A 13,054-nucleotide genomic window follows, 5' to 3' on the forward strand; every position below is an offset into this window, starting at 1 on the left:
ACACATACATACAGATTGACCAGGTTTTCTTAGACGTTACAAGAATGCGACAAAGTTCCGACAAGACGGCAAGGTGGTCGTCGCTCACCTCCGCTGGCGTCGGTCAGCTCAGTGCGCCGCAGGAAGCCCAGGTATCCGGTCCTCGCCCAGACGGTCTGCGTGTCCCCGAAGCTCAGCTTGGTGTTGAAGTGGTCGGCGTGCAGCGCCTCCTCTCCATAAACAGTGTAGTAGCCAGTGGCGTTGTGAGGGCTGCTCACCCACACCTGCATGTGTGCAAGCGGCGAGCGTCACACACAGATCGTACACATCAGTCTGATTTTCTGGACAAAATTCAAAATCTACAATATGATATCCAAACAGAGAGAAAAAAAATCCAATATTGTAAAAATATGACGAAAAATATTTAAAAGAGGTCATTTAATATGTTAAAAAAAACTGTTGAAACTGTGAAGGTGTTACCATGAAACTCAGTTAAAAGTGTTTACAGCCTAAACTTGACATAAGTTTCGACACTTGAGTTCATGAAAAGACAAATCTTGGGCACCTGCTGACACGCATGGAGTCCAAACAACATGTTTTGAAACTTTAATTAGGGAACGAGTCCCAGAGGGCATGGCTGCTGAAGGCAACCTGCCCAGAGGGCAAAGTTTGTTGTTATTGTACTTACGCAGCTTCAAACCCCAATTTGACATGCATATCATGACCGGAAAAACATTTGATGAAATGGAAAATTTAACTCCATCACTGCTAAAGTGATGCTCTCTAGTGGCACCTGGATACACTCAAATGGCCTCCACAGCCCGCAGCAACGTCAAACCAACGCTCACCCGCCGTCTCGTCAAGACCTAAAAATCATGAACGGACACCCCGACAACAGGACGTCCGCAATTTGCCTTTCAAAATAAAATTTTGCTCAAAATCACTCCTCAGGAAAAAAATTTCTTCTCCGAAGGCGTTTGTCTTAAAGACGTCAGAGTACCAAACACGTGAAAGAGGAGAATATCTCTACAGAAATATAGAACAACTTTGTAGTGAGTCACTCAGTGTGGATTTTATTATTCGTCAAAGTTCGAGTTCTGAAATCAAGCCTTGCTCCCGCCCTCATCCGCTACAATGGCGAAAAAGTGAAGGAAAATCTCTCCTTTTTCCCCCAAACTGAGGCTTCTAAACTAAAAGTCTGACTGCTCTAAAAAAACACAGACTGAAAGATAACCAATTTTTCTAAACAGCCTTAGGCTGGTTGATGAGAGCTGCGCTGAGAGGAATTTAAAAGCTGCGACATACCTCTCCAAGATGGGAGTCTCCCAGAGGGCCTTTAGTCTCTGTGTTTGCAATGATCACTTTCACTCCAGGAAGGATCTACAACAGAACACACCCTGGACTTTAATTCATTAGTATTTTGGAAAAAAGAAGCCACGTTTTTCCAGGCGTGTTAGGAGCCTGTGGTGTTCAGTACAGAGGTAAATCGTGACGTACCTTTCCGGACTCCATCAGCGGTAAGCTGTGCGGCGAGCCTCTCTCGACTAAGCGAACCCTGAAGGGTGAGCAAAGGTAAAACAGGTGCTTTAAGGGCTTGGTGAGCCGGAGCTGATCCCAGCATCTTGGTCTGAGGTGCCGGCACATACCTGTCGTGCCGCAGTGCTCTCATGTCCACGTAAACGGTGGTGGGATCGGGTCCGGCCGTGCCCTGGAAGAAAACAAAGACCGGTCACAATCGGACATGAAGCAGCCGGCCCCTCGCTGCAGTGCTGAACACTGCCGCTGTACACATGTAGCCTGAGTGGAGGGAAGGTGGAAGCTGGTTATTAAACAACTGCTGACAAAGCAGGGGCGGCAGCCAGAAGCCAACCAGCCAGGCCACGATAGTTAGGACTTTTGGCACAACTCAACCATGTGAACAGTGAGCGCCTCCATCGCCTGATCTGACGCTGCCGAGTGTCAAACAGCTGCAGTACCGGCTAAACACTGTCCCTAAAGAACTGGGCAGTATATATTTTTGATAAAGTGTTGATAACTACACGTGGGAGCTGAACTCTAACGGAGCTATTTCTCAGCGGCTGATTATGTTTGTGTGATATTGATTGGGCTTCGCGCTGGGATTTTATCATCATTACTGCAGGACGGATCACAACAAATGATGTTTTCCATCATTCCTCCGCTGGTGAGTAAACCTGAGCTGTAATGGGGTCTGCGCGGTCGTAGCCAAACACCGAGAGGAGTAATTTGATTTAATGAGGCGGGGGACGCCAGCCCGGCGCGTCAAGCCAAGCGGAGCTTTCGGTGACAGAGCAGCTTCTGAAGAGCGTCAACAAAAATAAATCCAGGAAGTCTGAGCGAAAACACAACAGAAAACAAACAGACAAAAAAAAAAAAAACGTCACCAGCAGCCACATCTTACCAAATAACTGCTGGTGTGATGGAGAAGGCGACCGTGAGACTACGCATTTCAAAAAAGTTGATTGCGGTATTCCTTTTCTTTACTTTAAAAAAAAGCTTCATGTGGTAAAGGCCCATCATCCTCCCAAATGCTCAAGATGAACGGCGTCCAGTTTGTGCCAAATCAATGGAATCAATGAATAGCATGGACAATTTCAATCAAATGCATATGCACAAAAGAACAGCTTGATTTACACTCTTCACAGGAGAAACTGTGGATCACAGCAGTGTTCATGCTGCCAGCTCATGGTATCATATGCAGGGGTCAGCAACCTCTCCAATCAAAACAGACACTTTTGCCCAGTCCCTCTACAAAAAAAAGGAAAAATAATAATAAAAGAGTTCATAATCTCTTCTGTAAATATAAAAATTTGAACTCTGCTGATTTAATGAACGTATTCTATGAAAAATAAGAAAGGAAACGATAATTCCAGACTCTTATTGAGAGCAAATGATACCTCTATTTTGAATTTAGCCTTGAGGATCTTGAGGATTGTCACCTCAAACTGCAATGATGACGATTCCTTAAAAGATCATCTTTGAACTAAATTAAATAACTTTTTTTTAAAAAAATATTAAGAAAAATCTGCATGGAGGCTTGGCAAAGGCAAAAAAAAAAAAAAAGTCCATGTTGCAGACCCCTGGAATCATGTAATTTTGCATCACATACAGTAAAACCCGTCATAAAGCGATGATCGAGAGCCAGCCGATACAAGAAAACCTCAGCTAAACAGCAGTAGTAGAGAAGCCAAAGCTTATCATAAAAAAAAATTAAAGCAAGGACAAAGACAGACGGTGAACTGAGGTTAAGCATGTTCAATCTTCATGCAATATGTATACACACGCGCACACATACACACACATACACACAGACCTAGCAGCAGAGCAAAACAGCCACTCTTATCCCACAGTACCTGCTCAGCCAGTTTCCCTAACCTGTTGGGCTGACAGGACAGGGCAGGACAGATAAAAACAGATATATATATGTATATATAGAGATATATGTGCGTGTGTGTATGATTTCATTACAGTGGGCACGAATACACAAAACCACAATGAAAGGAAAACTCAACAAATAAAATACAGGGAATGACAAATTATGAAAATTAAAAGTGAAATAGCTCTCTCCTAGTCAAGTGGCCATTGATAAAATAATAAAACATTATTTAAATTAATAACATAGGAAGTCAACATCTTTGGATGGTTTACTCTATACTGAGGACATGACACTGACAGGTATTTGGACATTTCCTCTCCTTCAGAGTTTCCACGTCCTTCTAGCTGCACTTGAGCAGCAGCTTACCTGCAAACATATGGCGACGTTGACTCTGCAGCCGAAGGTGGTGCTGACCGCCCGCGGCGAAAGCCCCAGGTCTTTGAAGATCTTTGAGAAGGACTGAGTGAGGGCTATCCGGGGCCGTTCCTCTGCCACCACCATGCACGTGCGCACACACGAAAGGTTCACATTTCGAAGCTGGACACAAGAAAAACAACAGGAGGATTTACAAAAACAAAGGCAGGAATGAAACTGTGGGGAGTAACAGGACTGATCTTTCCTACATCTGCAACAACAGTGTGAGAGCTGCAGGTGTGTGAGGAGAAAATTTATGCTTTCATAAAGTCAGATTATGAAACCAGACATGATGTGTGAATGAAACCCGTCTCAAGTGCTGCAGCCAGTGCACAGATGCAGAGCCCTGAAGTGTATTACTGCTGATTACCTGAATTGTCTCAATAATTACGGTGCTCAGTGAACAGCGCAGCAGGGAAAATCAGTAATTGAGCACAAAAAAAAAAAAAAAAAGCCTGAAAATTCATGTCGGAATGTGGTTTGCTGTTTCCCTCCTGCGTTGCAGCTCAACTCACCCGCAACGCCTCTGTCTGCGAGCCCAGGCCCTTGGTGCACATCTCCATGACGGAATATGAGCAGAAAGTGACGCGCACTTTGTACTGACTGACTGCAGCCAGCCAGAGCGACGCGTTGCTCTCCAGCTCCAGCGGAGGGACCAGGATGGACTGGTGGCCGGCGTACACGCTGAGGAGGAAACACACAGACCGTGGGGGGTGAGAAGAAATACAAAGGCGAAGTCGGTCATCCATTAATGGATTGATTCCGAGCAAGCAGTTCACCTGCACAGACACCAGAGAGCAAAGCCCAGCCCACAGTAGGGGTCCAGGCAGATGGCGATCTGCCGGGACGGGTAGAGCTCACACTGCAGCTTGATGGAGCGACACAAGGCACTGGTGGCAGCGTGAGACATCTAGGAACAAAAAGGGAAATGAAACGAAGGCAAATGATTCATATACATTTGTTCCTGGAGGAAAGTACAAATTCATTTATGCAGATTAAAAAGGGAACAGCACAGATCCTGCCACCTACTTTGACCCCTGCTAGGATGCCCGTTGTTGACACGCTGAAGTCCAGGTAAGCCAGCATCTCCGGGGTCGGAGGCTTGTACATCTGGGGACTCTTCTTTCTGGGGAGGTCATCTGCAGGACAAAAGGAGGAACGTGAACTCTCATTTTCAGTATAGAAGTTCCCTTACAGGCTGTCGGAATGGGAACCTGAACCAGGGACGCTAGTGTTCGGGTGAGTTACCTGTGTCCAGCACCATGGGCCAGCTCTTCACGTCCACAGCAGCAGCAGCCTCTTTGGATTTCAGCAGTTTCATTATTGCTTGGGTTGTCAGGATGCACACCGACTTACTGACCTTTAAACACGCAGAGATCCGAGGATTACTAATTAAATGTCCACAAAGCGGTGGATTAAAAAGCTCTCCCAGCGGAGCAGATCTGACATCTTTATGCAGCAGCTCATATATTCTGATGCCAAGAAGGAGAAATTCAGCAGCAAAGCGCAGTCTCCATTACCTCCACGATCATCTTGACGGTGGGCAGGGTGGTGGCCAGATTCTGTGGGTGTGGAGGCCTGACGGTGACCGGAACACAACCGGCGTATAGGCAGCCGTAGAAAGTGGCAATCAGGTCGATTCCTGCACGCAAATGTTCACATTTTACTGTCTTACTGACAGTAATAGCGAAAACGGTGTCCGGGCTGAACTGCTGAGTCGACAACAGAAAAGACTGTTTCACCTGGAGGGTAGACCAGCGCGACGTGATCCCCCGTGTTCAAGCGTCCCATCAGTGCAGCTGCGACCCGCTCAGCCCGCTTGTGCAGCTGCAGACAGGACGCCGTGCTGGCCACTGTGCCCTGAAGAGCAAAAGTGAGAGAAATGAGAGAAATCATGAGAAATCATGAGAGAAATCATGAGAGAAAGATGTATCAATCTATAGATCTAATTCATGTTGACTTTCAAGAAGTTGAGGAGAAACGACACCTCAACACTACCATGAAGAGCTGATCTGTCTACCTTAGCATTGAGGACGAGGAACAGAGGATGGTCTGGAGTGGCCTGAGCTCTCCACTGCAGCACATCCTGTATGTAGAGAAACTATAGAGGAACAATAGAACAAGTTTAGCCAAAAACCACAACAAAGGACAGAAAGAATCTGAAAGAATAATGACTTATCATAGAAATGGAGTATAATGCATGAATGTGCAATGGGAGACAGTGATGGAAGTCACTGTTTCGAGGGCTGGACTGTAAAATGACTGAATAATGAGAACTCCAAATGCTTCCTTTTGCTCGAGAACAAAGGGATGCAAATGTGAAGTTGATATTTAAAAGAAATTATTTAATAAAGATCATCAAATACAGAGAAATTATCTTCATTTGCAGTTTGTATTTTCTTTTTGAATTTTGTTTGATACAAAAGGCAACAAGGTGCTTTATCTAGAGAATCTTTTTTTAGATTGCTGTTGGTAAAAATGTGTCACTTGTCAGAGCAGATGTCTGCAGCCTTCAGCATGTATATTTTCACATTCTTGCCCCGACACAAAGGAAAGCTAGTTTTACTTTAACCAGTCTCGCCTCTCTGGTGTATTATGTTTGCTGTGAATACTTAAATTTAATAATAAAGTTTGAATATTTTAGCTATTTTTACACTTTTCTGTGCTACTCAGGCAGCTCAGACAGACTCGTTTATGTTTGAAGATATGTGAAGCTGATAAAAAAAAAGAGATCTGACTGACTATTAAAGAGAAATAAGACAGAAAGTCGTCTCCCTGCTTCGAGGCAGATGCTTTCTGGGATTCACTTCTTCCCGTCCGGATCCTTACCTGCGTTTGCAGGGTATGTGTGGCGGTACGGCGAGGGTGAAATGAGGGTGACTATCTACCTTACGTGCCTGGTCATTGTCCTCGAGCTGTCCCACGTCTCTCCCGCAGGCTTGTGCTATCCTCTTCCCCGCCACCAGGTTCCCCACTATCATAGAAGCGGGACCGACCTCTGCGTGGAAAACCCCGTAACGTCAACATCATCACGAACAAATACAAAAAAAAAACCTAATTCAAGCAGAGAAGAGAATTCGAGCTCTACCTGGCTGTTTCTGTCTGGGTTTGGGCAGGTTGGTGACACACGTGTGAGGACACATGAGGACGTTGCAGGGGTGCAGGGCGCCCTCCAGGAAACGCTGCTTGGTCTCGGATATGTGAATGCCGCCCAGGGGGGCTTTAGGCAGCGTGTTGGCAGGAACCAGAGCCAGGCAGTACACCCCAACCTGGTGGATGCTGTCTATGGCCTGGAGGCACAGAGAAACGAGGCACAGCAGACTAACTGAGATGAAGGATTCAACACCGGGGTTATTTTCAGTTCAGCTGGTTTGCATTCTCCAGAATGTGTACAAATACATTATCAGGCAAGTTTTATTATAAGTCAGAAATAAAAATAATTGTGTTTAAACACTGAGATTCTCACATTTACAGATCATTCAGGCTAAAAATTGAGTGATTTCACTAAGATTTATAATAAATATATTTCATAAGAATGGCACCTAATGAAGTGAGTTTTTTATAAATGAAAGGAAGAGGAAGTACAGATATTTCTGAACAAATATAGTGAGTTTGGGTAAAAAGTCATACATACAGATACCTAAAAATATAAATGCTTCCCTTTATCATACATACATTGAATAATAAACGAGTTCAAGTCTGATTTCATTGTTTTAGCTCTACTGCAAGACAGAAGATGACAGCGATAACATCTTAGATATTGATAGGGTTTGTGAATATAAAATCTTCAGACACATGATCTCTACTAGGTACCTGAAGGACGCGGCTCATCCACTGGAAGCTGTCCTCCTCCGAGGCGTCCGGCCGCTGCTCCGCCACCACAACAATCCGTTCGTCGTGGAGCACCGACACAGAGAACACCGCTATCCTGGAGAACACGACAGAGAACCACAGCGTTCCGGATGAAGCCTCCCGTTCGGCGTCGGCGGAGTCAGTGAAGGACAGAAATCACTCTGCTGATGGAAGATCTCAGGCTCTTCTCTCACCTTCCCCTGTACACAAACTTCATGGGCTCCACCGCCAGGGCTGTGGCAACGACATCGTCAGCGTTATGTCTCCGCCCACTGACCACCATCAGTCCATCCATCTTCCCAACAATAAACACCAGGCTGTCCTGCAAGGAAACACACACAAACACACACACACTGTAGAGAGACTGATATATTGTTGTGTGATTGTGAGAGATTATATATAATTCGATGTTACGAGGCCTTTAATTAATGCTACACTGAAAGAGAAGCTCTCCAATAACGATGATCATCCTCTTAATCCAAACTGTGTTTTTAGCTCTGTTAGTTTGGCAGCAGATAATCAGTCCGATAAGGTCAGGCGCTAATTGCTCATTTGCATGTGATGTGAGCCTCGTCCGGAGCAGTTTTTAACAAGTTGGCTAAATTAAATATCAGTCCCTCCAGCTGTGATTTAACACAGAGTCAACATGCAGGTGGTTTTCGCCCACAGTGACCACCACAGACAATTTAGATCTCAAGCGTGAACAGTTGTTGAACGCACAAATTGATCATGAAGCAATGTGCAAAATCCAGTAAATCTAAAACTCTCCTGACAAACTGCTTAATAAAAGAGTTACTGGTATTACTAAAGCTGAACTTAAATGTTTTTAATGTCATCTTGGATCAATATGCATTGGATGGGAAAGTTACAGATGAAAATATTACTTTTTTAACACATTATATTCCATATTCATAACCTATGTCTTAATATTTGCACAAATTACAAGCTCTTCTAGATCAAGCTTTAAATTTAACACAAAGTGACAAGAAAGCTTGGTCGACATGAATAATCATGTTTTACAAAGAGCTGTCAGACAGAAATTCAAGCACAATCCAAATAAAATCCTCACATGAATAAGTTATAACTTACTGGTCCAACAAATCCGAGCAGTGAGGTTCTGGTGAAAGGTCTGTCGCTGATGGGAATCCCAGACGACGTTACTGGGACAGTCTGCAACGAAATGGGGCAGAATATAAAGTTAGAATAATAACTTGGCTTCACTTCAAATGAAGAAAATAAAAAAATATTGTGCAATAGGACGTAGATGTCATTCAGTTAGATATAATAATGACGGTGATGAAGCTGCTTCAGAGTATAATTTGGAAAATGAAAAAGATTGGTTAGATCCAAACATTTCCTGCGTTAAAAGACAATCCTCACCTCGAAGACGTTCTTGGTCATGCCCGGGAGGCCGTAGTAAGCCACGCCTGTGCTGCCTGAGCTCACGCAGATCTCTCCCACTTCGTCAGTCTGACACAGATACGGTGTTCCCTCCACTCGCACCACACAGACCATCGCTGGCAACACAGAAAGATCAGTTCACTGCCATGCTTGATCAAAACAAAGCTGGCTTAAATTCTAGTTTACACGGTGAATTTCAGAACCTGAATCAAAAGATTTCATAATTTATAAACCTCCATATCAGTAGAAGTTGTTCTATTATTCTACACATTTTGCATCAGGCAGTTTGATTTGAATGATGTGAAAAAATAACTTAATGATTCAAATGTAGGCTGATGGTGCCATCAAATGAAAATTTTAAAACGAGACTATATCTTTCAGCAGGTAGTAGTAAATGCTTCCCTTTTCTGCAACATCCTACAAATCTATTTTCATCATCAAACCTCAATTTATTCACCAGCACAGCCAAACACACCTCCAGGCATGGCCTGTCCCACGTCCTGCACCGTGAGGACGGAGAGCTTCTCCTCTGTGTCCACTCGAATCACACCGTGACTCAGCCCACCCATGGACAGCACCGCTTTCCCTGGAGGCGGAACGCCCATTTCTGGAGGTCTGTCAGAGACACACAGTGAACACAGATCACACCGATCCGCATGGAGACGCACGCAGCGAAAAACATGAGCAGAAAGTCTTGATTCTGCAAACAGACATTCATGGACGCGAGTACACTTTTCAGCTCTCGCCTCCATAACTGAACTTCATGATCAGCAGCAGGCTTTGAAATCCTACAGTCCGCCGTTGTGTTGAAAGAAAACAAATCTCCATTCCTCCCTGCAGGATCAAGCTGATGTTGCAAACACGGTGCTATAAACGCCACTGTGATGCGGCGGCAGGGCGCTTTTGTTCCAATCAGGTGCAGTAACAGGCTCTCACCTGCGGATGGCGACAGTCATGGCTTCAGAGGAGCTGGCACATGGACAGATCACCTCAGGTCGCAGCCCACGTGCTTGAAACACGTTGAGGAAGGCATCACAGGAGGATATCGACCCTGTGGAAACACCGGCAAAACCAGAAATATAAGCAAAGATAAACAAAGCAAATCAATATGATATGATGATGATAAGACGACAGTGTGAGTGTTTAAAAAGATCATTAAACGAGTGATGAACTCACATGGGTTCGCTCCATCTGCAACGACCAGCATGCGCAGTGAGCCGAGGCTGATGTCCCTCTGGTCTCTCTGGGCCAGCAGAGACCAGTGCATGTCCCGAGACTTCACCACCGCCACTCGCGCTAAACGGCAGACACAAACACACAGAGACAAGCTGACAACGAAATCACAATCAAGACGTCTGCCAGGGAGATCACAGATCACAGAGCCTGACAGCGAATCGCCGAACAGCCTGACTCAGCTGCTCACAGGTGACTCAGCCGAGTTCAAGCCACCCAGTGCATGACTTTAATTCGGAGCAGCAGGCTGCTCCTGTCTTCAACATCCATTAAACAAGCAGGTAAACAACTTTTTTTTTTCTCTCACTTGCAAGAAAGACTGTTGCAAGGAGCAAAGTTTCTCTCTGCTTTTATTTCTGGCAGAATCTGGCTGCAGAGTTCTCACATTGGGGACCGTAAAGCATTAAAAATAGTTTGGTTTTTCATGCAAAAACCATGTGACAAATCAATAAGATGCAACAAATAAAGCAGTGTTGGGCCATACCTTTGTATGTGTGAACCTTCTGTATCCAGGACAAAGGGTTGACTTTCATCAGGGAGTAGGGAATGCTGATAACGTGCATCCGATTCATGACGCTCTGCCGTGACAGCGGGAAAACATCAGATAAGCGGCAAAGTATGTCAGACATGAAAAACATTTGCATGATGTCACGATAAACATGCTGCAGGTTATGGCACGACTCTATCGCGAGCTAACTGAAAGTAAAAAAAATGATAATAGTAATAAAAATGTTGTTAGTGTCACTGTTGTGTCAGCTCAGGAATTCAAACATGCACCAACAAGCTCGGTATTGTGTGTTTGTAAACTCCATGCTTAAAGCCAGTGGGCTGCATGTTTTCCTAGATTACAAACTCTCTGACTTATGAGACGAGATGTTTTTCACTCAGCAGCTCCTCTTGAGCCTGAATGCATTTGCATACTGATAAAGCACCCACAGGAGAATCTTTTAGATTAATCTTTTCATCAAACTGAGCTTGGATCTTCTGCATCTATAACTCTAAACCCATCCTATTAGCTTCACCCGAGGTTTCCAGACCACTTACGGTGAGGACTCCGTGCCATAATCCTGCTTCTCTCTTGAAGTCCAGAACGTTGGTAATGGTCTCAGCTGCAGATTAAAAGATTTCACCAAGGTTATGAGGCGACAGAGGAGAGAAACATTTGAAAACTCCATTCTCCACTAACACGGAAACAAAAAGCTCAGCAATAAAAAGCTACCTCTGTCTGTGGGGATTTAAGTCAGACTCCAAAGCCAGTTTCAAAAACAGACCTGCAGAGTCTCTCTGGGCTTCTGCGGCTGTTCGGAGTTATTTAGAGGAGAATCTGGGACACGGTGGAAAAAATGAGCCTTTTGTTCCCTTTCCTTTTAAGCAGACCTGACCGAGGTCTGACATAATTAAACACAGCTAACCGAGCAGCGGCACATAAAAGTATAATTACACCTGAACAGGTATGTGATCAGTGTGAGGGAGGTTTTCTGGGATTGATGAATATAAAGCAGGTTTTCTCAGTTAACATGAGAAATATTCTCATCACTAAAAAAAAAAAAAAAGTAAAACAACTGATCGATTCATTTCATATTGATATATTTCTTTAATACTGCTCTTGACTGATAAAAGGTTTTGTCTCTCTGCGTCTGCTCTGAGTTCAGTCACAACAAACACACACAGTGTATTCTCACCACAACGATGCTCGTCTGCATCCCCGAGGAATTAATTAACGGCGACTAAAACGAACGGTCACGATGAGGTCTGAATAAATTAGGTAAAATGAGACTTTCTCTCACCTTCGGTGTATCCGCAGGCCTGCGTCAGGGAATGACAGTGAGCCAGCATGGCTGAGTGCGACACCGTGATCCCCATGGTGCTTCCTTCTTTGCTGGTTTTATACTATATGGGAGAAACAAGAAAAGAAAAAAAAAATGATGCATTTTTTTTTAGCTGAAATATAAAAATTTGTGTTAATGTGCAAACATTAATGGACTTTACAGAAAACCAAATGATTCACTCTTTATTAAAAATGTATTAACTCATCAAAAGTACAATAAAGTTAATCTTTTATTAAGGTTATCAGTGCACGCTCCTTACCCAGGCTGCACTTACTTCTATATACGCTATGTCATTACTGGCTTCCCGGACCGGAGGATGCCAGTCTTTCGGAGGCTTCACAACATGTTTTCCATCTGTCACGAACCACAGCAGCCGTGGCCAGCCTGCGGAGAAGGAGACACAAAATCAGTGCAAAACCCAGTGAAACCGAACGCACCGTCGGGGTGGAAGCGGAGCGGAGCGGACCGTACCTTTGAAAGTGGCTACCTCCCCGGTTTGTGCTTTGGGCAGGCCTTTCTGACAGGCGTCGGTGGTCAGCGCCAACGTGACGCCGCAGCTGCCCAGCAGAAAGCCGATCTGTTGACTTCCTGCATCCTGGCGGAGCAAAGAGGACAAATAAAAAAAAAAACCGATGTGGAAAACAGTGTCGAACAATGACATCCGTGACTTGAAAAGCAGCGTGAAAGGATGCTCGGAGGGAAAAAATGAGGGATCGTGAAGAAGAAGGGTGCCGACTGAAGCAGGAGGAACCTCAGAACATCGAACACCAAAGGATCAGCAGGTAAGAAAAGCGGAGAGACATCCAATCACTATTAAAAACTCCACTGCTGTGCATCAAAGAGCGAGTGTGGCAGCAGAGAAACTCAAGATCTGACACAGGCATGCTCATATTTGACTGGCTGTGCTGATTAGCTTAAAACTAGATTCATGCTGAGGAAACTATCGCTCGGA

General features: G+C 44.6%; 1 protein-coding gene across 9 annotated transcripts in view; it reads right to left on the reverse strand.

Annotated features, from left to right (window-relative positions):
* Nucleotides 1-13,054, reverse strand: part of dip2a (disco-interacting protein 2 homolog A) — a 75,263-nt gene that overhangs the window by 1,986 nt on the left and 60,223 nt on the right. For 3 of the 9 annotated variants that reach the window (XM_030112493.1, XM_030112490.1, XM_030112486.1), the window contains 27 exons: nt 12,574-12,697; nt 12,377-12,486; nt 12,061-12,163; nt 11,318-11,382; nt 10,758-10,851; nt 10,217-10,336; nt 9,977-10,091; nt 9,516-9,655; nt 9,020-9,156; nt 8,729-8,809; nt 7,834-7,961; nt 7,601-7,715; nt 6,876-7,077; nt 6,676-6,785; nt 5,808-5,888; nt 5,530-5,647; nt 5,308-5,429; nt 5,036-5,147; nt 4,817-4,926; nt 4,567-4,697; nt 4,303-4,471; nt 3,740-3,910; nt 3,351-3,380; nt 1,626-1,687; nt 1,477-1,534; nt 1,285-1,359; nt 89-263 (listed from right to left, as the gene is read on the reverse strand). In XM_030112493.1, the coding sequence (XP_029968353.1) occupies nt 89-263; nt 1,285-1,359; nt 1,477-1,534; nt 1,626-1,687; nt 3,351-3,380; nt 3,740-3,910; nt 4,303-4,471; nt 4,567-4,697; nt 4,817-4,926; nt 5,036-5,147; nt 5,308-5,429; nt 5,530-5,647; nt 5,808-5,888; nt 6,676-6,785; nt 6,876-7,077; nt 7,601-7,715; nt 7,834-7,961; nt 8,729-8,809; nt 9,020-9,156; nt 9,516-9,655; nt 9,977-10,091; nt 10,217-10,336; nt 10,758-10,851; nt 11,318-11,382; nt 12,061-12,163; nt 12,377-12,486; nt 12,574-12,697 (3,058 nt within the window). Of the gene's footprint in view, nt 1-88; nt 264-1,284; nt 1,360-1,476; nt 1,535-1,625; nt 1,688-3,350; nt 3,381-3,739; nt 3,911-4,302; nt 4,472-4,566; nt 4,698-4,816; nt 4,927-5,035; nt 5,148-5,307; nt 5,430-5,529; nt 5,648-5,807; nt 5,889-6,675; nt 6,786-6,875; nt 7,078-7,600; nt 7,716-7,829; nt 7,962-8,728; nt 8,810-9,019; nt 9,157-9,515; nt 9,656-9,976; nt 10,092-10,216; nt 10,337-10,757; nt 10,852-11,317; nt 11,383-12,060; nt 12,164-12,376; nt 12,487-12,573; nt 12,698-13,054 lie in introns of those variants that run through there. The other 6 variants (XM_030112491.1, XM_030112487.1, XM_030112492.1 and 3 more) reach the window with 4 other exon arrangements.

Source organism: Salarias fasciatus, chromosome 16 (assembly GCF_902148845.1).
Source record: "Salarias fasciatus chromosome 16, fSalaFa1.1, whole genome shotgun sequence".
NCBI lineage: Eukaryota > Metazoa > Chordata > Actinopteri > Blenniiformes > Blenniidae > Salarias > Salarias fasciatus.